We start from the raw sequence: 24,423 nt of genomic DNA, 5'->3' as shown, positions 1-24,423 counted from the left end.
TCGCAAGAACTCATCAAACTAATCCTCTTTTACACATATTCCTAGCTTATATAAGTTAACAGGTAAAAAGCTAATAGTTAAAGTTGAAGGTACTAAGTTAATAGATTGAAATTAAGGTGTTTGACAAAATTATCATTTAAATAAGATGATAAGTGAAAAAAAAAAAAAAAAAAAAAGACATTTTTATAAATTTATATATTCAAGTTTAAAATAATAAGATTTTACAACAGTTTGGATTTAATTTTTGTGTATTTTAAAATATGTAATGAAATAGATTAAAAATGGAACATTTTAATATATTGTTTCATATTATCTATTTCTTTTAATTTTATCCATTCATTAGATATTTAAATAAAGATATACTTTCATTTTATATTAAATATGATGAGAATATAATTGTGTTGTATTCCATGATGATGTCTGAGAGTACAGGGAGCGAATATATAGAGATGCTAGATAGAATCCTAGTTTAACACGAATAATATAGTCCTAGTCTAATATGGATAATAGAGTCCTAATAGTCCTAATACTCTCCCTCAAGCACAAGGTTGGTCAGCCAAAACATTGAGCTTGCAACGGAGTAAATTAAAACGTACAGACGAAAGAGACTTAGTAAAAATTATCCGCTATCTGATCTTTGGTAGAAATAAAATTGACTTGTAATTCCTTCTTCGCGACTTTATCACGAACAAAGTGGTAGTCGATCTCAATGTGCTTGGTGCGAGCATGAAACGCCAGATTAGCACACAGATAAGTAGCTCCCAGATTGTCACACCAGAGTTTGGGCACAGAAGGTGTCGCAAACCCGATTTCCTTCATCAGAGAGACGAGCCAAGTAACGTCTGCAGAGACATCAGCCAGTCCTTTGTATTCAGCCTTAGTTGATGAACGAGCCACAGTACGTTGTTTTCGACAAACCCATGAGACAAGATTGGTCCCCCAAAATACAGCAAAACCACTAGTAGATTTGCGATCATCAGGATTGTCAGCCCAATCCGAATCAAAATATGCATGAATATCTAGAGAATGAGAAGACGTAATCTTAAGACCAAGATGTAGTGTCCCATTTACATATCGTAACACCCTCTTGAGAGCCGCCCAATCCGCAGTAGAGGGAGAGTGCATGTGTTGACATAAACGATTGACTGTATAGGAAAGATCAGGCCGAGTTACCGTAAGATATTGCAGAGCACCTGCAAAGCTGCGATACTGAGTGGGATCAGCGTATGGTACCACGGCATCAGTCTCGGCCTTCGTGGTTGAAACCGGAGTAGCCACGGGCTTGCAATCAACCATACCTGCTCGTTTTAGAATATCCTTCATGTACCGTTGTTGAGACAGAAGCATGCCATCAGACAACGGAATGGTCTCAATACCCAGAAAGAACGAGGGCACACCCATATCACGAACTTTAAACTCAAGAGCCAACTTGTCAATAAGAGCAGTCACATGAGCCGGATCAGATCCCATAACCAAAATATCATCCACATAAACCAGAAAATATAAACGAGTATTGCCATGTGAATATATAAATAGAGAGACATCCGTCTTGGAAGGTGAGAAACCAGCAGAAACCAGAAAATCATGCAAACGAGTGAACCAAGCACGGGGAGCTTGCTTAAGCCCATATAAAGAACGTTGAAGGAGACAAACGTGCCCGGGAATCGTTTTGTCTTCATAACCAGGGGGCTGGCACATATAAACCGTCTCAGCGAGATTGCCATTTAGAAAAGCATTGTGTATGTCCAACTGCCGAATAGTCCATCCACGAGAAATAGCTAAGGATAAAAGAAGGCGTACCGTAGTCGATTTAACAACGGGACTAAAGGTCTCAAAGAAATCCTCACCGGCAATTTGATTGAATCCCTTGGCAACTAACCGAACCTTGTAACGCTAACCATATTCTACCAAACAAAGCCTTAAATTTTTTTAATATTATTATTATTATTAAATTTTTGCAATGTTTTACCGCTAACTTTTCATCCCACGGTGAAAGCGTTCATTCTACTCCGAAAAATACTAAAAGCCTTGTATTTTTCTCAATTATTGAAGGTTGTTAGTTTCATCTGTGGCTTTGCTTATAGTTTCTGAATGCTATAAGTAGGCTTTGAATTCTTGCACATTTCAATCATCTAAGAAAAGAAGATCAGATCAAAGGCATCACCTTTGTAAGAGACCCCATTCAAGAGTCTCATAAAAATGGGGTCTCCAGAGCAGAATAAAAAGGTGGCTGTTACTGGCGTCGCTTCCATTTTCTTGGTGGCGTGCGTGGTGGCTGCCACCGTCTCCGTCGGTAGGTCCGGTGAATCTGCCGATGGAGGCGGCGAGATTTCAACTGCATCAAAGTCGGTGAAAGAAATTTGCGCCCCAACTGATTACAAGGAGACCTGCGAGAGGAGCCTTGCCGGCGCTAAGGACACAGACGACCCCAAAGAGCTTATCAAGTTGGCGTTCAGGGTGACGGTGGAGAACATCACCGACGCCATTTCCAAGTCGGAGCTTCTCAAGGAGGCGGACAAGGACCCCAGAACTTCCGACGCACTCGACACATGCAAGGAGCTGCTTCACAACTCCATTGACGATCTCAAGAGGTCTTTCCAGAAGGTTGAGAATTTTGACATGGCGCACATCAAAGAATACACTAACGACCTCAAGGTTTGGCTCAGCGGCGCCATTACACAGCAAGAGACCTGTATAGATGCCTTCGAGAACACCACCGGCGACACGGGGGAGAAGATGAAACATCTTCTTAAAACCGCCAATGAGCTTTCCAGTAACGGCCTCGCTATGATTACTCACTTCACAGAGCTCCTCCAGAGCCTGGAAATCCCCGGCGTCAACTTCAAACGTAGGTTATTAACAGCTGAAACTAAAGGAGAAGAACAAGAAGAAGAATTCCCGGGATTTGTAGACGCGGCGACGCGGCGTCTCCTCACCACCGATCCGGCCTCCATTAAACACGACATAGTGGTCGCCAAGGACGGAAGTGGACAATATAAGAGCGTGGTTGAGGCTCTTAGAGCTGTTCCGTTCAAAAACGACGAGACTGTTGTGATCTTCATCAAGGCGGGTGTGTACAATGAGCGTGTGGAGGTTCCCAGGAAGATGAACAAGATTGTTTTCGTGGGAGAAGGTCCAACCAAAACCAGGATAACTGGATCCCGGAGTAACAAAGACGGGATTGGGACCTATCACACCGCCACCGTTGCTATCCAAGGAGACGGATTCATAGCACGGAATATCGGATTCGAGAACAGCGCCGGGGCCGCGAAGCACCAAGCCGTAGCCCTTAGGGTTTCAGCCGATATGACCATATTCCACAACTGCCATATCGACGCCTACCAAGACACCCTCTACACCCACGCCTACCGCCAGTACTACCGCGACTGCACCATCACCGGCACCATCGACTTCATCTTCGGCGACGCGGCCGCCGTCTTCCAGAACTGCAAGATGGTGGTGAGGAAGCCATTGAAGAACCAGGCGTGCATGGTGACCGCGCAGGGGAGAAAGGAGCACCGCGGGGTGGGCGCCCTCGTCCTCCAAAACTGCGACATCATCCCAGACCCCGCCCTCAAATCTGTGAACCCACCCGTCAAAGTCTACCTCGGGCGGCCGTGGAAGGAGTACTCCAGGACGATCATCATGCAGTCTTACATCGACGGCTTCATCGCCCCCGAAGGTTGGTCTCCATGGGATGGTGAGATTGGATTGGACACCCTCTGGTACGCGGAGTATCAAAACCGCGGCGCCGGAGCTTCAACCGCGTCTAGGGTTAAGTGGAATGGGTACAAGAAGAACATTAGCGCAGATATTGCTAAGCAGTTTACTGTTGGAATGCTCCTGCAGGGTGATGAATGGATCAAGGAAACTGGGATTTCCTACGACTCTGGAATGACGAAGGTGTAGTGTAGTGCTGAGACCAACTAAGATTCCTAACTATATATATATATATATGTATGGTTGCTTACTTAAACTGCACTAAATGTGTAACTGTAATATTATATTGGTGGTACTATACGGTGAATCATTTTTACACCAATTTTGCTGTTCTGATCATCTTTTAATTAGAAAATGCTTCTTATTCCTCGTGAATTTTTCGCTTGTGAATTGATTAACCCACAGCTAATTAAAAATTGGATTATAGTAATCAATTAAGTGATGTCATATAATGAGGGGTGGATTGGAGGAGGAAAATAGTCAATAGTAGGTGTATCTAGCAGCTAAAGAAATTTCAAACAATTTCACCATTCCTACATTTATTGATCATGTACATGCAATAATTTTTATGCACTTAATTATTCAATATTATATTAACATAATTTTTAAATTGATGTGAACTTTTAGATTTAACCTGTTTGGATAAAAGGCAAATATTAACTTCAAACTTCAGAACAAAAACATATGATATATATTGGATGATGTAATTATTGTTTGAAAAATATTTATGTAGATAGTGACAAACAATTTAACTACATAAATTGTGATGAAATGGCTGCGTTGGGTACTCTATTCAACAAATGCTAATATTAAAAAAATATGATAAGGGTAAAATGGATGTTGAAATATCTAATGAAAGTGGATATCTTATTGAATCTATGTTTGGCTAATGTGACGAACAACTGCTATTGTTATCCAGCAAACAAGTTATACTAATGAAACAACATGTACTATTCATTTTCCAATTAGAAATATATGTTTTATATTATATTATAGTAACCTACAATTAAATAAAAATCTTATGACTAATTGCATATGAATTTTGTAGGGCAAAAATTAGCATTCCAAGATATCAACAACTGCTTGCAAACTAAGATGAAGATTATGTACATCATACAACTAAAGTCTCAATCATATACACAACAAAGAAAAACTCATGATATCAGATATCATATATCATAACTCTTCCTTCTTCATCAATTCACTCATAACTTCATTGCACTACTCTTCCTTCTTCATCAATTCACTCATAACTTCATTGCACTACTCTTCCTTCTTCATCAATTCGCTAGAACCAGTAAGCCTACAGATGCAATTATGATACTTTTAACAAAATAGTAGAATTTCATTGAAGATGTCGAAAATGAACTATTCCAAATCAGAAAATACTACCTAGACTCTCTAATTTTACTCTTAACTTTTGACTTCCTCGCTTGAAATTAGTATTCTCATATACAGTATATATATTACCTTTTAATTTTCAAAATTATTTACACGTTGCATTATTTTTTTTTTAAGTGACAGCTAGGGAAACCCACCTCACTACATAATGTGAAAAGTAATTGTTCAACATTACTATTTACTACATAGTATTAAAGTTAACTATAGTTATATTCAAATAATTTAAGAATTAATAATAAATAATATAACTCATATAATTAATATTATATTAAAATAATTATTGATGGATATTATATTGGGCCTGGGCGGCTGGCCACATGAACCGGCCCAAGAACGTAAATGGATCAAGGAAGTTCAAGAATGATACATTTAATAAATTAATAAGAATTGGGCTTAGTATTCATAATGTATTAAGGATTGAACTCATTATTCCTAATTTAATAGGACTAGAGCTTATTATTCTTAATGTAACAAAGATTTCTAGATGTAGGCAAATTATATCGTGCACTGCGATTATGCACCGCGCATCAAAACGACGTCGTTTTGTTAAATGAAATGAAACGACATTCCTTTTCCGCCGTTCCACACCCTTCCGCAAAAAGTAACTCTGTTATTCAGTTTCATTTTGTATACACTGCAGTTTCAGTTCAACACAACTACAGTTTCATTTCGATATAACTACAGTTTCATTCGATATTTATAGACTCAAATATGTGAAAATGATATTTATAATTTTATATACATAGTTTTATTAAAACACAATTACATGATCATTTTGATATAATTACAGTTTCATTGTACAATATACACTCAAATATGTGAAATGTTATTCAGTTTCATTTTATATACACTGCAGTTTCATTTCACCGCAACTACAGTATCATTTTGATATAACTGCAGTTTCATTTGTCGTGAGGCAGTGTCGGTTTAGATACACTCTACTACTGTAGTGTCAGTTGGTGTTTAATACACCAAACATGCAGACTCCGTTAACGGTAACGACATGCCGTTTCTTTACTTAAAGAAACGGCGTCGTTTTTTATGCACTGCGGTCTACGATATAACGACTGCCTGATGTAGTCTAAGATTCTTATTCCTTATAGAGCTCACATTCATATTTTTCCTATATTTTCTTATATTTCTCCTTATTTTAGCGGTAATGTTGACCTGTTGTGTTGACTGTGAAGAGTCATAAAACCAACAATTATCATAAGTATATAATACTTATTGAGAAAATTTTATTTATTTATATTTAAAAAGAGGAAATGATAATTAAAAATTTTTGAGTTACCTCTAATTTACAAGGTCATAATTAAGAAGTTTCATGGGTCCATAATCATTATGCTTTTGCCATGCATCGACAGCGGAGTTACAAAGGGACCAAACAAAATTCAACGTACGACATTTCTGAACCTCAATTTCATCAACTGAATCGAAGGTTTTTATCTGTGGCTTTGGTTACAGTTTGGGAATGCTATAAATATGGTTTTCATTCCTGCACATTTCAATCATCATAGAAAGGTGATCATAGGCGTCTCTTGAATAATACACCCCATTCAAGAGGGGCCTAATAATAATAATAATAATAATAATAATAATAATAATAATAATAATGGGGTCCGGAGAAAAGAACATAAGGGTCGCCGGCGCCGTTGCCGTTGCCGGCGTCGCTTACATTCTCATGGTGGCTTGCTGCGTCTCCGGTCTCCCTGGTTTATTGTTCAACGACGACGAAGGCCCCATTGACGGCGTCGTTTCTGGTTCCGGCGGCGGGATATTATCCCCAAGAAATCTGGATGATAGAATCAACGGCTTGATTTCCGCGGCAACAAAGTCGACGAAAACCATTTGCGCCCCGACGGATTACAAGGAAACCTGCGAGAGGAGCCTCGCCGGCGTTACCAACATTCACGACCCAAGGGAGCTTATCAAGGCGGCGTTCACGACGGCGGTGGAGAACATCAACAACGCCATTACCAAGTCGTCTGAGCTTTTCAAGGAGGATGCCGACAAGGATCCCCGAATCTCCGGCGCGCTCGACACGTGCAAGGCGGTGCTACACCACTCCGTTGATGACCTCACGAGGTGTTTCGACAAGGCCGAGGATTTCCAACTCACGAAAATCAAAGATTACGCTAACGACATCAGGGTTTGGCTCAGCGGCGCCATCACCCTCCAGCAAACCTGCATAGATGCGTTCCAGAACACCACCGGGAACACCGGCGAGACAATGAAACACCTCCTTAAAATCCCCGGAGAATTAACCAGCGATGGCCTGGCTATGATTACTCACTTCACCGACCTCCTCCATACCGTCAAAATCCCTGGCCTCCACCATGGCCTCAATCATAGGTTGTTAGAAGCTGAGGGTGAGTTTCCGCACGACGGCGCGTGCGCCACGCGCCGTCTCCTCACTGCCGATCCGGCTTCCATTAAACCCGACATTGTGGTTGCCAAGGACGGGAGTGGACAATATAAGACCATCAACGACGCTCTTTCCGCTGTCCCGACCCAAAACAACCGCACTTTCGTCATCTTCATCAAGGCGGGGGTGTACAATGAATACGTGGTGGTCCCGAGGTATTAAGGAATAGTATTATTACTAATTTTTTTTTTTTTTGAATGTTACTGACCTCTATTACATACTTTATCAACCTAATGAAGCACACATTACATTGTAATATCTAATTAAACATACTTTCTAAAGTTAATCATTCTAATGAAACACACAAAGTTTACAAGTGGAGGCTGAATCACATAACCTCCCACATAGGAGGGGTTACTGCATCTGCATGTCATCTGATCAAGCACGACTGCACAAGGTGTTTGGCTATTGGTTATTTTATTTAAATTCTGAACTCACCTTATTATTCTCACATCAGGAATATGAACAAGATTGTTTTCCTGGGAGAGGGTCCAACAAAGACAAGAATCACCGGAAACAAGAATTACAAAGACGGGACGGGCACTTACCAGACCGCCACCGTGGCTATTGAAGGAGACGGATTCATGGCCCGGGACATCGGATTCGAGAACTCGGCGGGGCCGGAGAAGCACCAAGCCGTGGCCCTTCGGGTCACGGCTGATATGACCATGTTCTACAACTGCCATATCGACGCCTACCAAGACACCCTCTACACCCACGCCTACCGCCAGTACTACCGCGACTGCACCATCACCGGCACCATCGACTTCATCTTCGGCGACGGTGCCGCCGTGTTCCAGAACTGCAAGATGGTGGTGAGGAAGCCATTGGAGAACCAGGCGTGCATGGTGACTGCGCAAGGGAGGATAGAGCACAACGAAGTCGGCGGCATCGTCCTCCAGAACTGCTCCATCCTCCCGGACCCCGCCCTGGAGGGTTTGAACCCGCCGGCCAAAGTGTACCTCGGGCGGCCGTGGAAGGAGTTCTCCAGGACGGTCGTCATGCAGTCTTACATTGACGGTTTCGTCGCCCCCGAAGGGTGGGCTCCCTGGGATGGGGAGTTTGCACTGGATACCCTCTGGTACGCGGAGTATGAAAACCGCGGCCCCGGAGCTTCAACCGTGGGTAGGGTGAACTGGAAGGGTTACAAGAAGGATATTAGTGCGGAGATTGCTCAGCAGTTTACTCCTGGAGTGTACGTGGAGGGTGATGAATGGATCAAGCCCAGTGGTATCCCCTACGAATCTGGGATGATGCAGGTGTGAACAAATTGTAGGTAGCTATATAGGTTACTTAAACTAAAGTGTAACTGGAATATTGGCGGTACGGTACGGTGAATCTTTTTTTATTTTTAAATACATAAGGGTACGGTACTGTTAAACTAATTTTGTTCATGTATATATGATCGATCATCTTTCTTTTGTTCATTTTGATCTTTTGTCAATCTCCATGCATATATGCCACTTATTCCACTTCTTCTGTAGATGCTCCTTTAATTTGGATCTTAGCTTCTTGATGATGCATGTGGTGTTGTGTTGTTCTTCCTTGTGAACATCTAATAACAAACATTGAAAATTGTTCATCAGTCAAAAAATAGTCCGTACCTAAACGTAGAAAGTTGATAAGCCACTAATGTAGTGGTCATTTCTTCTTTCAGTTCTTCATTTCTTGTCCGTACCTAGACGTAGAAGGTTGATAAGTCACTAATGTAGTGGTCATTTCTTCCTTCAATTCTTCATTTCTTGTTTTCACCTCAAAACTTGTAGGTTTTTGATCACTGAATAGTTTTCAAATCTAAAGAGTTCTAAGATCCCTATGATCTCTATCTCATGACCGTTACTTTCATATCCTAGCTCGATGTAACTCTTTTTTGACATATTTCTTCCTAACCCATCTCCTTACCTAAGTTAGATACCTCAACAATTAATGATCATTATTAATCATGTTCCCATATTTTCATCAATCGATTCATTTGTTAGCATCTTAAAATCCTCAAACATTTTCATTGTTATAGTCAATTTGTTGTCATATTTCTTTGGTAGTTGTACACTTTTATACTCTAGGAAAGATAATTGATTTGTCTATGCCCTTAAACAAGATGTCTTTCGCTATGTTGTCTAAGTTATTCAACTTCTTGTCATTAGGAGTCAATTCTAGCTTGTTTCTGTTTTGGAGTCATATATTTGACGGTTTACTTCTCTCTCCTAATAATTAGGACATAATTAATTGCGCATGGCAAAATTATAACTAAAAAGAAGAGTCATATATTTGACGGTTTTAAAAATTACGCTTATACTTTTAGTAGGGCCTCATTTATTTATAAGAAAGAAGCCACACAAATTTAAAAACCGTCTTGATTTAGATACAGGTAGATAGGTACAAAAGCTACCATCTCATCTGGGCAGCAGCTGGGTCTGGGTATCACACAAATCAAATCAATCACTACATTATGAATTATGCCACTGAAAATAATGAGGCATATGAATGAAGAATTAAGGCAAACACTAAACCCCAGATCAGACCATGTATGTCTTCCCAACTTGGATTATATTCATGTGAGGAACTCGCATTGTGGCGGCGCCACCTCTGCAGTTCCTCCTCAGAAATGAGTAGAAGTAATTGATGCTGAGTTTCTTGATGAACCATGAGCTTTTCTTGGCCCTCACGTCAGCGTGCCCCAGCAAGTACGTGAACCCCGATTCCGTGGCTTCGCGGAGCGCTGACAGCTCGTACTCCAAGCCAGGATCTTCGTCCGCTGACATGGCGCTAGCTGGCAATAATAGCGACGCTGACTCATCGTCATCATCCGCCACCGTGCCTCCCTCCGACCTCTCGTCCTGCTGAATCAATGGAATCTTGAGACCCTCTATCCCACCATCTCCCACTTCGGATGACCTCGTGGACGCCACGTCATCAGTCTGACGTGTCACGCTGCTGACGCTCTCCAGGGCAAGATCCTGGGCTTCCTTCCTTAAAAACCTCTCGAGGCTGTCCACCAGGAGCTGCTCGAATGCTTGGTGATCTTCCTTCCTCACATCTTTGTAACCGTATCGAGCCACACACCGGAACATGTGGTAGTCCTTGGGGCCGACCCTTCGGAACAAGAACCGTTCTTCCTGAGGGACGACGGGCACCGGGACATACTTGATGCAAACGAACACGATGACCGAGTGGATTGCCGGAAGGTCGAGCAGGAACTGCATGAAAACCGAGGGGATACCTTGGACGAGCTCGTTGTAAAGCAGTCCAATGCCTGGCACTCGCACCGTTCCAAGGGTAGACCCGAGGTCATACATGAAATCCATCGAGATCTTCTGCTTCACCTCGACCTGGTACTTCAACACGCTCCCATAGTTCCACACGTACATCACGGACAGGAAGAAAGAAGCAAAGACAAGCGGAAGCCAACCGCCCTCCAGGATTTTTGACAGTACAGCAGACAAGTACAGAAGCTCTATCGACCCGAATACAAGTGGGAAGCATAACGCCAGAAACAGATTCGTTTGCCATATCAAAACCATCACTAGCGTAACCATAATGGTGCTCACCAACATCACACCAACTTCAGCTATGCCTGCAACAAAGACAATCGGTGATTCCCATGATATAGAACATTTGCATCTCACATCTATAACTGTTAAGAGTGTCCCACATTGAAAAAATAAGAGAGAACATACAGGTTTATAAAGCTACAGGTTAAACTAGTTAATTTATTGGATTCAGTCTTTTAGTGTGGTTTAGCCCATGTGCATTATAGCCTAGTTGAGTGACCTTGACCCAATCTCTGATGTCTTCCATGTAAGGATTACTTTGTGAATACAAATAAAAACATTAATGGACAAGAAGAATGATTCCGGGAGTGTTGAAGTTAGAAGTTTACCGTATGCATTTGCTATGTCCGTTGTGCTTCTGAAAGCGGCAACTACAGCCATGCACATGAGCATCAAAAACCAATTGATTACGGGAATGTAAATCTGACCCATGTGCCTTTTCGAGGTGTGAACTACCTTTAGCCGTGGGAAGCATCCGAGAGCCATGGCTTGCTTCACACACGAAAACGAAGCAGATATCATGGCCTGGCTGGCAATTATAGCAGCAATTGTAGCTATCACAAATATTGGCCAGAAAAACCCATCTGTTCATTCATGATTACCAAAGTGCGTGTCAAATGTAGCATGTATCAAAATTTCACAATTTTCTAATAGAACCTGTACGAAAAACTAGCATTTTTACCAGGAACAGAGGAATAAAATACTGTGCTGGCTGAATTTGGATGTTTCATGAGATATGCGGCTTGGCCCAAGTAGGCTAAGAGAAGGCAGGGGAAGACCACGCCAGTGAACGCAATCTGCAGTGGTCAAGATACAATAGAAATATCGAGTTTAAGGTGAGTCATTGAAAATGGAGCCTCGGGTTAAAGAGAAAGTAACCTGTATAGATCGCACAGAGAAATGACCCAAATCAGCAAACATTGCTTCGGCTCCTGCATCCATCAGAACCACTCTTAGAGGGTATATCCATCATAATGCAATCGTGATAAAAAAGACGAGATCAAAGGAGCATAAAAGGCTACAAACCTGTGATGCATAAAACACAGCCACCGAGAGCTGACCATGCCTTACCGGAATTCTTCGAGAAGAAAAGAAAGATATAAGCCGGATTCAATGCCCTTACCACAGAAACATCGTACTTAAACAGGTTGTAAATTCCAATCGACCCCAAACTAAAGAACCAGATAGCAAGGGCCGGAGCAAATGTGAAGCCAACTTTACTCGACCCAAATCGCTGTATGCTGAACAATCCACCAAGGATGACTATCGAAGTGATAACGAGAGCATCTACAAAACGAATCGGTCTATGAGTCATACAAGATGTCTACACTTCCGCAAATTCTAGTTTTTTTTTAGTGTTACTGACTCTGTTACAATGCAGTATCTGTTTTTGTTTTTTTTTTTTTTGAAAATTGCAGTATCTGTTCATAACTACTTTCTCAACCTACTGAAGCACAAAGAGTCAATACCGAGCAACTTGGTGCCACTAGACCACAAGGTCCTTGACAAATAGGCAATAGTTTAATTTACTTCCAAAAAACTATGTTTTGAGTTGAGGCAAGAGAACTATGAAGCATACTCACTTGTTCCAAAACCTGGTATCTTACCCTGCAGACCACTCACAGCAGACACCACTGCAACAGAAAAGTATCGCTTAGGAGACTATTAGAACGGAATGGATGTATAACTCCAATAATAAAAGAGAAATACCTGACATTGCTGGTGTCAAGATACCATCCCCTATAATCATCGATGTTCCTGTGAGGACCAAGAGCAAGAGAAGGGTCTTCAAAAAGGATCTACGTTCCAGTGCATCCTTTATATTTAGTGCCCTTTCCAGTTCCGGTGTGGGCAGCTTGAGCTTAAAACTGGAGATACCTTCATCGGATGTCTGGCGATTTGGGAGAAGATTAACATTTGCGTACCTGCAGATCAATGAATACAGAGCAAACGTTCCTCCTGCCATCAGGTTCATGAAGTTGTTAATCAGACCATCTTTTTCCCAGAAAAATCAATAGTAATATATACATGAAGCAAAATGCCCATACCTTCTCCATTGTCATTGGCCTTCAGTACTATAAAGACATACTTCATGAGGGGAATGAGAGCAATTGTATATATCACTATCGATAATGCCCCCAAGACATCAATTTCTGAAGTTATGGTTACCTTACTAAACACATCAGCAAAAACATACAAAGGGCTTGTTCCCACATCACCATATACCACACCAAGCGTTTGAAATGCTAGAGCAAGAGTTCCCGCAAGTGAAAGATCCTAATTTTTTCAAATAACAATAGAATTTAGAAAAAATGGTTCAATATTTACTTTAACACTTCATGGGGCTTAAGTGAAGCATCCCGATACAACTAATTTAAGCAAAAACAAACAACAAAACACAAAGAAATCCTATTCACATATGCAGGTTTCACACAAGAATTACTCAAGTAAACTCGGGGGTAACCCCAACCAAGATGGATAAGAATACAAACTTGTAACCACAAGGGCACAATTCCGAATCCCAGCCTTCTTGGTTTGAACTGGTCAGCTATGGGCAACCTAGGCTGGTTTACATCCTTGTGGTCCTTTGACCGCGAGGGACACAAGGCGGGGTTTACCAAGTGCACCCTCGGGTAGTGGCCGCGGGTCTCCCTCTTCACTCCAAAATTAATTAAAACTCATTCTGGAAACTAAAACTCCAAATATAATCAGTATTGGAATTGCAGGCCATATTAGCATTCCAAAAGTCCAACTTCAGGATCAGGTGTTTAATACCCATCATCAAATATTTTTCATAGTTGGTCTTCCTTAACTAAAATACATATAGATACAAGAACAAAGAAACTCAGATTCTCAAAATTATGTCAAGCACGCCAGATGGAATCAACCACTGGGTAACAGTCAAAAGAACAAGTTTAAGCACATAGAGACATAGACAGAGCAGCAGTAACAGGAGATAAGCAGTCTATTAGAAGAAAACAATCAAATATTAGATTTTAACCTACTTATGCCGATAGAAGCAGTAAAAGATTGGATTTTTTTTCACCTTCTTATGGTGGGCATGATCACCAACAATCTCCATGGCTTCAACATCGAAAGAATTGACTCTCTTGGGCTTCTTGACAAGCCTTCTCCTAACAGATCCGTACCCTTCTCTGAGCTCCTCGTCCCCATGTATTGACCATGGAGGTGACTCTGAGTCCACCTCACTTCCATCCACCCACCTTGACTCCCCACTGCCGCCGGTACCAATCCTCCTCAACAATCCCACAGTAATACTCTCTTCTATCTCCCCCCTCTCCATTCTTCTTTCCCCAATCAAGAATGAATCAATCACTCAACCCTCTGCAATTATTCAGTGAATGAATGCAATGATATAATTTTCTGACAGAACACAAGCAGCAAACCTGGTTTTGACACTTGATTGAAATTATTTTGAGGATCAGTAGGACCCCCTCGGGCCCTGGGTTGTCTCTCACTCGTCAGCACCCCAAGACACTGCAAAAAACCGCGAGAACCCCACATGGAATATAATCTTTATTTCGTTTGTTGTTACTTGTAAGAGTAAGACTATTGTCTTTCTCATTTTGTCCTTTTCGCGTTAATTACTAAGCAATCGTCCCTCATGCATGATTTTCATTTTTTTTACTTTCCCAACCTCCCTAGGTTCAAAATGAGTTTTTTCTGTTGAGTTAGAGTCACTATATTGTATAAAATGTGAAGGACTTTAAAATTTGGGATTCAACATTTTGAGATAAGAAAGTGAGTTTTTGTCTAAAATCATTTTTACATAAGTTATTATTTTATAATATTGTATTTAATTTAAGAAAAAAAATTAAGAATAATGTTATTTGTACTTCTTAATTTTATTTTTTATGTGGCGGAGCAAGCCCTAGTTTCAATCCCTAGATCTCGTGGAACAAGATACTTATTACCAATCATAAGTTATCACAACATTCAATAATCATTATATATAATAATACTAGTTTTTTACGCGCTTTGCGCGAATAGAATAATGCTCAATAATTATTTTTAAACAAGTATTCAAAGTAGATTACTGCAATATTATATTGGAGATGTTCATACATAGGTAAATAAATAATAGTATAATTGTTTTGTGAGTTTGTCAATGACAATTGTTACAATTCCTGTAAATAGAGGATGATAATAAATAATTCAAAATATATAGTTACAATAGATATTGTTATAATGATATAGTAAAAATTAACTTACAAATTTCTTTAGAAGTTTTCATGCATTGATAAAATTCTGATGTGTAAACTTGTTCAATTAGAGCCAATGGAATGTCAACATTATCAATTCTTTGAAAAAAGTGTCTTACTGTTTTAGATTCCAGGTGTAATTATATTTATAATCAACAACTTTGTAGTTAGGTCGCGCAGATCTGACAATGATGTAAGAACAATTTTGTCCGATAAAAAAAATAATAGTATAAAATTTGTAAAGTAATGTACAATTCTACTATTATAAAAATACATTCAAAAAATATTAATACCATAACGTCCTAAATCATACCAATAATGCAAAAGTATAATTGAAATATTAAGTTTTGTTCTAATCTAAATAATCAAAAGAACATTAATTAAACGAAAAAAGAAACTTAACCTAATTTTTTTTTAAATACATAAAAATCAAATGGTTTTTAAAGTCCATGATTTATAATCATTGATGCTTAACTTTGAATGTTATGTATTTAGTCGGATTATTTGACCAAAGTTTATGTTAAATTTTATATTATATTATATTATATTATATATATATATATATATATATATATATATATATATATATATATATATATATTAATACATTTTAAAATATTCGTAGTATATGTTTAACAATTACGTCAACTCTAATTGAGATGCGGTTTGAACCTAAGACATTTCTTATATAAATTAATAAGTTAATAATAATAAATAGTTAACGGAATATTCCGTTACTAAAGTTTAAACTAACGGAATTTAGGTTATTTAAGGGAAGAAAATAATATAATAGAGGGTAAATAAGGAAAATCATTAAAAAAAAAACAAATTGCACTTTTGGTCCTGTGAGTATTAGGGTACTGACAATTTGAGTACGTGACTTTCAAAACTCACAATTTAAACCTTTAACTATGCAATTTTTGGCACATTTGGTCCTCCGGGCCAAATTGCCGGCCAATTTTGGCCGGAAAAAGATTTAATGCTTCGAATTAATTTCTGATGAGGGTAAAAACGTCATTTCACTCTCTTCTTCTTCATTCACCCCTTCTTCTTCGTTCTTCTTCTTCTTCGTTCTTCGTCTTCTTCATCCTGGGGCTAAAACTGCACTCTTCTCTTCTCCTCATGGGGCTCCCATGAGTTATGGAAAACCAAACAGGGCCTCAAGCTCTTCTGCAAATTCCAAGCCCAGTTTCAGTAAGCTCAAAGTGAGGGCTGTGAAGGAGAAAACAGAGGAAATCGAGTCCCAGACATCTGCAAAGGAAGTCACCAAGAAATATGGCCTAGAAGCAGGTCTCTGGAAGGTAAAATTCATTTATGAATTATGATCATGAACTGGGTCTTTTTAAGGTCTGGTAAATCTTTTGGATGGTATAATATTGATTTTTTGATTTCCTTCCCGATCAGATTTTGGGTATTTGGGTTCTGCTTCTCTGTTCAAGAAAGTCCTTATCTTTTCTGATAATTGTTCATAGATTTAGTGTTCTTTAAATTTATTTTTTATCTGGTATATAGTGACAAAGTTGAAGGAAGGAAATATGACAAAGTTGATTCATTGGCCATAATAATCAGACTGTAATTTAACCATTGTAGATATTCAATTCAAAAGATGAAGATAACCAATAAAGTCAAAAGGGGACCAAGCAAAGGAGCTTTTGACAAAATAGGGAGGAGCATACCTGGCTACCTCCATTACTCTCTCCTTGATATCCTTTGGCCTCTGCTATGCCCTGATCAGTGCTGGAGTTGATGTGCAAGCATTGCTACAGAAGGTGAGCTTCCCTCTTTGAATTCCATTGGCGTGGATGTGCTCCCAGTGCAAGGATGAAGAAGAAGAAGAACGAGGAAGAAGAATAACGAAGAAGAAGGGGTGAATGAAGAAGAAGAGAGTGAAATGACGTTTTTACCCTCATCAGAAATTAATTCGAAGCATTAAATCTTTTTCCGGCCAAAATTGGCCGGCAAATTGGCCCGGAGGACCAAATGTGCCAAAAATTGCATAGTTAAAGGTTTAAATTGTGAGTTTTGAAAGTCACGTACTCAAATTGTCAGTACCCTAATACTCACAGGACCAAAAGTGCAATCTGTTCTTAAAAAAAAATACTAAAATCAAAATAATATAAACCATTCATTTTAAGAAACAATAGGACAGACATTTGTTTGTTCCAGTTAAGGACCTAACATTATTGGCCCTTATTAGAATGGTATGGTATAGATAGATTATTATTCTTTGGGAAGACAATAATAATATTATTAAAATATTTACTATATAATTTTATTTCCTATGTGGCGGGGCAAGCCACTAGTTTCAATCCCTAGATCTCGCGAAACAAGATACTTATTACCAATAATAAGTTACCACAACATTCAATAATCATTATATATATAGTAATATTACTATTCATTGGGAAGACAATAATAATATTATTAAAACATTTACTATATATATACATAAACCAGCTTAGGTTCGCCCCACATAGTAATGCGGGCCAAACAGGATGGATGATAAGCGCTTATTAGTCTATATTTTTGCTCCTTTCACTAAGCCATTTTGTTTATAGATCATTCTAAATTTCATTAGATTATGACTAATTTGTGTTATTTTGCAAGGAATTTGGTTTGAAAAGCTTTGGAAGCAAAAATGAATATTTTCATGCATTTTGAAGGACATTGGAGTAAGTGGAGCATTATGGATACATTTAGGGTTCATGGGAGCCAAGGAGAAGCTAAGGTGATGAGCAAAACACTTCCAAGGAAGCCTAAGAGTGGTGTATTCAATGGTCTTAATCATTTGGGCAAACCAAAGCAAAAGAGAAGCAAAAGATCATGTAATTGAAATTCCCGACCTGCAAGTCGACGTCATGGTTTTTGGACCATATCTCAAGCTAAAAACATCCAAATTACATGATTCTTGTCCCATTGCAAAGAATACTCAAAGGGCTACAACTCATATTCAGACATAAAAGCCTAAAAAGGAATCCACAGTGGTCAAAATCATCTTTGAAGTTGAAGTTCCGAACTTACAGATTTAACCCGAAACTGACCACTGTTTGGTAATTTGATCATATCTCGGCCTAGGAATATCCAAATTATGTGATTCTTGCGCCATTGGAAAGAAGACTCGAAGATCTACAACTTTCATGAAGATATCGAAGCCTAATTCTGAGCATAAAGTGGTCAAAATCAGCCTACAAGTCGGAGTTGCGTTGCAGAGAAGCACTCGACGCGTCGAGAATTTTCTCGACGCGTCGAATCTGGGCAGTGTGATCGCGTTTTGCAATCTGTAAATTCTCGACGCGTCGAGAATTACTCTCGACGCGTCGAGCCCCCCGTCTCTGCTCTATTTTAGCTAAGTTTTCACTCATTTTTACTCGGTTTTGAACCCCATTCGAACCCTAACTATTTTCTACTCTTTCTTTTCATATTTTAGTGTTAGATTAGGTGTAGATTTAGGTTCTTTATCATATTTCAAGCTTGTATTCAAGGAATCAACACTTGGATTCCAAGATTTACCATCCATGTCTTAGTGAAGTTTTCTTCTCCCTTTTATCTCTTTATCTTTCAATGTTTATGCTTTACATTTATGTTTTTGTGTTCTTTATGCTATTGAATCATGAGTAGTTAGTTTATGGACTTGAGTTAGGGTTGTATTATATATCTTGATGCTTGATTTGTGATTATTGCATAAAGGGGATTTTGCCTACCTAGGGTTCTTGAGTTTATGAAGGATTTGTGTTTGTATTTTGTTAATGCTTGGTGTACAACATTCATTGACATGTGTTGGAGGATTATTGGCCTCAATGAGAGTTGGGTCAAGATTTCAAGCCACTCCTTGCATAAACCCGATTTTTCCTATGAAAATGGAAGAAATTGGGGGTTTTAGATGCTTTGTGTTCTTGAAGAACTTGGAGTTGATTCACCACGAGAGTGGGGCAATTCCTTATTCTAATCCTAGCTAATTTGCTCACGTGAGTGACTTATAGACTAGGATTCCTACGTGCATCCCCTCTATTCCTTGGTTGTGTGATTTTCCCCAATCCTTAGGTTGTGCTATGCATCTAGATGATAATGCTCCCTAGCTTGAGTCCTATTTCTTTATTTTGTGTTTATCTTTGTGTATATGTGTTAGTCTTATCATTTCCTTAAACTTGTAGTTTTCTTAGCTTCTTGTTGATTTCCTTATGCTAGTGCCTAGTTTATTGTGATTGTATATTGCGTGCCATATCCCCCAATCCCCTGAGGACGATATAACACCCGAGCTCACATCTTATTTTTGCTACAATCAATGGACCTCAGAGGCATGCTCGTTGGCAGGTCTGTCCGGCGGGCAAAACGGATTTTGACAGTTTTAAATTGTTCATCTTCTTACTTAGCGTCATCTAAGATCATAATACAAAGTTTACTTAATGCATACTCTCTGTTAGTCCATACCAATTTTTATTTATTGACTACTTAAATTTGTAGATTACGGCTCTGTTTGACACGGTAATGTTCCTAAAATAAGCTCCTAGCTTAAAATAAGAGCTAATTTTAGAATGTCTCAAAATAAGTTCCTAACTTTCTAACTTTTTTTCCATCTACAATTCATATTCTATTTCATTTCCTATAAAATAGCATTCTTATTTCTTTCAAATTTATTCCGTGAACCAAACGGGCCATTAGTGTTGAATGGGTTTGTATCTGGGCTTATTCCAAAATATGTGGCCCAATAATGACACCCATCTCCTAGTATCTACTGCCGACACGTGTCCCAATTCACCGCTCCAAAAGGAAAAGGGTCTAGGGGGCTTCTCATCTAGTTGCACCACTCTTCCCCACCGAGTTCTAACTTTCCGAACACCTCCTAGGGTTTTAGGCCCCCGATTCCCATTTTGAAAACCCCTTACCCTTATTCTCGGTAAGTTTTGTTTTTTCAAGACTTCTCTATGTTTCTAGCATGATTATATGCATATCTGTATGGATTTCTGGATGTATGCAAGAGAATGTTTTTTGTTTTTTTAATTAAATTTTTTATTTGGTTCCTAAACGTTGCTCTGAATGGATTTAAAAAAGTTTCTTCTCCCAAAAGGTGCCAGCGTTTGAGTTGTAGGCAAGACACAATGTCCAGGGTGTACGTTGGGAATGTGGATCCCCGAGCAACGGAGAGGGAGCTCGAGGATGAATTTCGCATTTACGGTGTCCTTCGGAGGTTAATCTTTTACGTTTTCATTCTTAAAGTCCATGCACATTTGATTATTGTGGAGTAAATGTAGTAACTAATACTGTGATTGTCATGTATTATAGATCTTAAAAAATATACAGTATCATCTAATAACTTATTTCAGTAACTATTGTTCTGTCTCTGTAAATTCACAAGAAGTTCCAGTCTGTATTTTGTGTGGGTGTAGAGTTTTGTAATTTTTTTTTTTTTTTTTTTTTTTTTTTTTTTTTACACTTGCCTCTTCCTCAGTCTTTTTATGGCTAGAGAAAGGGATTGGAGAGAAACAAGTCACGGGCTTCTAGTTGTAAGATAAGGAATAAGTGAACTATTCTCATTTTATTGCCTTCCCCCTTGCCTATCTCGTAGTGGGAATATGTAGTGACCATCAATGACTTTGTTTATTGAATTTTGAGAATCCATCCTGTATTTCTTAATTCCGTGTTCAATGGCAATAAAAATATACCTTTAATTAAAGATTAAATTTTAAATATTATCTCATTGAAATTTGAGTTTCTCACTATGTTCTTTTGTTTGAAATTGGGATAATGTTTTTTTTTTTTTTTTTAATAAATGATATAAGATTATAAGTTTATTTTGACATTTGATTTTTGTTTCAAGTTTAGTACTTTGATATTTTAATTTTAATATACAGAACCAAGCGTGAGATATAGAGACTAGAGAGTTTTGCAAGTGCATAGAAATACATTCTTCTTCTCTTAGTATTTATATTTTTGTACAACCTTCTGGGATTAGGAGTTTAGCAACCATAATATGAATTGTTGTTCTTCCATGTGACTAGGACTAATTCCTTGTTAATGGAATCTGTGCAGTGTATGGGTAGCTAGAAGACCACCAGGTTATGCATTTATTGAGTTTGATGATCGCAGGGATGCACTAGATGCTGTCCGTGGATTGGATGGTAAGTAGAATAGACATATTAATTTAATGTGATAAATCAACTTTTGTCATTTTCAGTCACATAATACTCAAGTTTGAGTATGGATTTGACCTATATTTTGAGTTTTGTGTATTATTATATCTTTATCTAAATGTATCACTCATGTTTCAGGATTAATTATTTGTTTTAAGATATGTAAGGTTTATGTAGGCATGTTTTATTTTAATATAACAGGAAAGAATGGCTGGCGTGTGGAGCTTTCTCACAATTCTAGTGGAGGCCGTGGTGGCCGTAGCCGCGGTGGAGGTGATGATTCAAAGTGTTATGAATGTGGTGAACCTGGTCATTTTGCTCGTGAATGCCGTTTGCGCGTGGGCCCAAGAGGATTGGGAAGTGGACGCCGCCGAAGTCCTAGTCCTCGACGACGTAGGAGCCCAAGTTATGGGCGGAGGTATGTACCCTCGAGTACATAGCTATGTTTTTATTATATAGCTAGTAGTGCGCCATCTAATTGTCAAGATACAGATACATCTTTCCTGATCATGACAACGACATCCTTGGGTATCAGAGAAATTCATTAATCATTATTTCATATTATGTCTCTCTACATTTAGTTTTGAGGTTGTTATTTCAATAATTGTCAATAATCTTGCTGACGTATTTTCACCAGCAAGGTGATTAAATATTTGCAGTATCATTTTTACTGGAGAAAATTGTATTAATTTTCAACAATGTTGTTGTTGCTTCAGGTCCCAAAAATTTCTATAGTCTAGTTCCTATATATGTGCTTATTTCTTGTCTAATTAATTATCTTACATGTTTGGGATTCTTTAATAATATTTTATGGTAACATTTAAGATGGGTATTACAAGTTTTGTGTCATCTAATATGCCAATTGTTACTCTGTAGTCTGTACTTTATATTTTCTGACTGATTTTTATGACTCATGCTTCTTCAGATTCTGTACCATCTTAATTGGATTACATTGTATAACCAATATCATTATCTTATTAGGTTATTTGCTTTCAGTTGTAGAAAATTTTTATGCTTTCATAAAAAATATTCATATTATTGCAGGAGCTATAGTCCTCTTGGCAAGCGATCCCCGCCACGTCGCAACCTTTCTCCTCGTCGTGGTAGGAGTTACAGCAGGTCACCTCCTTATCGCCGTGGTCATCGAGATTCACCAAATGGCAATGGGTATGTAAAGTGCATACATAATATGTTTTGTGTATTTCCTCTAGTGAAGTGGAGATCAACTGTTTTTTTATCAATTTTCTGCAGTTCACCAGCATATCGCCGTGGCCGTCGTGAATCACCCTATGCAAATGGGTAAGTTTGATGCCTTTTATTTTATTGGGATGTTTTGGGGGTGGGGAGAAGAGGACTAGTGTACTTTTTTTAGTGCAGCCAAGCTCACAAAGTTTAATGCTTTTTGCAGAGATTGAAGATTTGAGTAGTGAAGATGAGGAAATGCTCAAGGATCTTTGATGTTCTGTAGTCTGTCTGATAGGCTTGATGGAAGAGTAACTTTGTTGTAGTTATTTCTCGTGACGTTTCAGTTTATTGTGGACCCGGACCTGGACCTGGGGTGCCCCTCCATTTCCCCATCGGCCTGCTCTGTTTGGCTTGCTAAAACTTGGAGGTCTCTTTCGTACTTTAAACTACTAAACTATATCTGTCTTTGACTTATGTGATTAATGCTCAACATTATTACTATGATTGGATGTAACATGCTATCTTTTCTATTTTTGAGGTATGATTACGTGCTTTCACCAAAAACCACCGGCTGTTAAGTCGACATCGTTAATGACCACTCTGCTTGTCCGCATCATCTCGTCAACTGTTTATCCTCACTCTGCTTATCTGCATCACCTTGCAACTGTTTATCGACATTGTTTACAACCACCCTTGAAAATGAGTTTGATACACTTGAAAATTGTGAAGCTAAGGCCCCCCTGTCGCCACAAAACTTCTCTGGGTGTTAAGACTCAACTTCTCTGCCTTCTCGGTGGATGAAGAGTGGTAGAGAGCTTAGTACCCATTATTCTGCACGTGCCAAATGTTTGCTCTTTCCAATACTACAACGACAACATTATATTGGCTTCATTACTTGACACTTTTGGTTACTTTGAGCAGGAACTTCTGCAGTCTCATCCAGTTAGTATGGTATTTTGCATCTCTAGCTGTTCTTTTTTTGTGCTCCGACATCCTAAGCATATTTGTAGTTTTACTGGTTTATAATCTTGTTTGAGTATGTAATTGCCTATTCTAGTTGTAATAGGAATTTTGGCGGTGGAAGCCTCTTGCAATTCCTTTGTTAAAAAGTTCGAGGTCATTTGTGTCAACCGCATCTTTGAAGTTGAATATGTTGCATTTGGCATTATACGTCCTATAGGTGCAAATGAATTTTGCATTGGACATTGCATGTGTAATTAATTATTAGAAACTTGGACTTCAATGGTGTCAGCTTAGGATATGCAGCTAATTGGTCTCTGTTGCTATGGTGTTGTGAGCGGTATTTAATGCACTCAATCAACCCATAGTATCTAGGTTAAGGTCTTTGAGATATTCATTGTGTTACTCTCAAGCCAATTGTTATATGGACTAGGGTCCATAGTGCACTGTGGACCTTGGTTTAGTACACAGAATTCATGTTCATAATACACATACACATAAATACGATATAATGAACATGAATTTTTTGTATTATAAATAAGAATTTTGTGTATTGGATCAGGGTCAATAGGGTATTGTGGATTCTTGACCATGATATAATTTACCCTCTCAAGCAAGAATGGTCTATTTTAAAGTGGGTGCCAAATGACCCATTGTATGGCTTTGTTTGTATACTTATTGCCATTCTTGCAGTTATGGGCATCAAATGGTCTAGTTGAGTGAAATGTGGATGTGGTAAACATTATTTTAGAAAATATGGACATAATTCCTATGTTGCGGCCTCTTTTACTTTTGTTTAAAAAAAAAAACAATTATCTACACTATATATA

General features: G+C 38.7%; 4 protein-coding genes across 10 annotated transcripts; 3 read left to right on the top strand and 1 right to left on the bottom strand.

Annotated features, from left to right (window-relative positions):
• Positions 1-2,122: 2,122 nt before the first annotated feature.
• Positions 2,123-4,042, top strand: LOC109160219 (pectinesterase-like). The gene has a single exon (XM_019308456.1). It carries the CDS (start codon positions 2,200-2,202, stop codon positions 3,907-3,909), a length of 1,710 nt encoding a protein of 569 aa, XP_019164001.1. The 5' UTR covers positions 2,123-2,199; the 3' UTR covers positions 3,910-4,042.
• Positions 4,043-6,640: 2,598 nt separating this feature from the next.
• Positions 6,641-9,845, top strand: LOC109160218 (pectinesterase-like). The gene is made up of 4 exons (XM_019308455.1): positions 6,641-6,689; positions 6,720-7,701; positions 8,004-8,807; positions 9,773-9,845. The coding sequence occupies exons 2-4, from the start codon at positions 6,734-6,736 to the stop codon at positions 9,795-9,797; spliced, it is 1,797 nt and encodes a 598-aa protein (XP_019164000.1). The 5' UTR covers positions 6,641-6,689; positions 6,720-6,733; the 3' UTR covers positions 9,798-9,845.
• A 41-nt stretch (positions 9,846-9,886) lies between these two features.
• LOC109160217 (putative potassium transporter 12) lies at positions 9,887-14,424 on the bottom strand. 2 transcript variants are annotated; one of them, XM_019308452.1, is made up of 9 exons: positions 14,144-14,424; positions 13,146-13,374; positions 12,808-13,056; positions 12,681-12,731; positions 12,124-12,384; positions 11,977-12,047; positions 11,780-11,894; positions 11,427-11,681; positions 9,887-11,120 (listed from the first exon to the last, which is right to left on the bottom strand). In XM_019308452.1, exons 1-9 carry the CDS (start codon positions 14,399-14,401, stop codon positions 10,063-10,065), a joined length of 2,547 nt encoding a protein of 848 aa, XP_019163997.1. In that variant the 5' UTR covers positions 14,402-14,424; the 3' UTR covers positions 9,887-10,062. The 2 variants fall into 2 exon arrangements, with proteins under 2 accessions (XP_019163997.1, XP_019163998.1); XM_019308453.1 differs by having other exon boundaries at positions 11,977-12,029.
• Positions 14,425-20,104: 5,680 nt separating this feature from the next.
• Positions 20,105-23,782, top strand: LOC109160169 (serine/arginine-rich splicing factor RSZ21A). 6 transcript variants are annotated; one of them, XR_002050700.1, is made up of 8 exons: positions 20,105-20,214; positions 20,386-20,505; positions 21,348-21,436; positions 21,650-21,866; positions 22,493-22,615; positions 22,700-22,747; positions 22,857-23,060; positions 23,172-23,782. XR_002050700.1 is itself a non-coding variant. In XM_019308376.1 (7 exons), the coding sequence occupies exons 2-7, from the start codon at positions 20,417-20,419 to the stop codon at positions 22,861-22,863; spliced, it is 573 nt and encodes a 190-aa protein (XP_019163921.1). In that variant the 5' UTR covers positions 20,105-20,214; positions 20,386-20,416; the 3' UTR covers positions 22,864-23,763. The 6 variants fall into 6 exon arrangements, 4 of the variants coding, with proteins under 4 accessions (XP_019163921.1, XP_019163920.1, XP_019163923.1 ...); XR_002050699.1 differs by having other exon boundaries at positions 20,106-20,214; positions 20,407-20,505; XM_019308376.1 differs by having other exon boundaries at positions 22,857-23,763.
• The last annotated feature ends 641 nt before the right edge of the window (positions 23,783-24,423 follow it).

This window comes from Ipomoea nil, unplaced genomic scaffold (genome assembly GCF_001879475.1).
Source record: "Ipomoea nil cultivar Tokyo-kokei standard unplaced genomic scaffold, Asagao_1.1 scaffold2845, whole genome shotgun sequence".
Classification (NCBI taxonomy): domain Eukaryota; kingdom Viridiplantae; phylum Streptophyta; class Magnoliopsida; order Solanales; family Convolvulaceae; genus Ipomoea; species Ipomoea nil.
This window is presented reverse-complemented; position numbering and strand designations above follow the sequence as displayed.

Bases quoted from the DNA above. Each gene is read 5' to 3' on its own strand.
- LOC109160217 (XM_019308452.1), bottom strand. From the start codon at position 14,401: ATGGAGAGGGGGGAGATAGAAGAGAGTATTACTGTGGGATTGTTGAGG. The intron at 13,375-14,143 runs GTGAAAAAAAAT...TGAAAAAATTAG, and splicing joins ATCATGCCCACCATAAGAAG to GATCTTTCACTTGCGGGAAC. The intron at 13,057-13,145 runs GTATGGGCATTT...ACCTGATGGCAG, and splicing joins GGCCAATGACAATGGAGAAG to GAGGAACGTTTGCTCTGTAT.
- LOC109160219 (XM_019308456.1), top strand. From the start codon at position 2,200: ATGGGGTCTCCAGAGCAGAATAAAAAGGTGGCTGTTACTGGCGTCGCT.
- LOC109160169 (XM_019308376.1), top strand. From the start codon at position 20,417: ATGTCCAGGGTGTACGTTGGGAATGTGGATCCCCGAGCAACGGAGAGG. The intron at 21,437-21,649 runs GTAAGTAGAATA...TTAATATAACAG, and splicing joins TGCTGTCCGTGGATTGGATG to GAAAGAATGGCTGGCGTGTG. The intron at 21,867-22,492 runs GTATGTACCCTC...ATATTATTGCAG, and splicing joins AGCCCAAGTTATGGGCGGAG to GAGCTATAGTCCTCTTGGCA.
- LOC109160218 (XM_019308455.1), top strand. From the start codon at position 6,734: ATGGGGTCCGGAGAAAAGAACATAAGGGTCGCCGGCGCCGTTGCCGTT. The intron at 7,702-8,003 runs GTATTAAGGAAT...TTCTCACATCAG, and splicing joins GAATACGTGGTGGTCCCGAG to GAATATGAACAAGATTGTTT. The intron at 8,808-9,772 runs GTGAACAAATTG...GGACATAATTAA, and splicing joins GAATCTGGGATGATGCAGGT to TTGCGCATGGCAAAATTATA.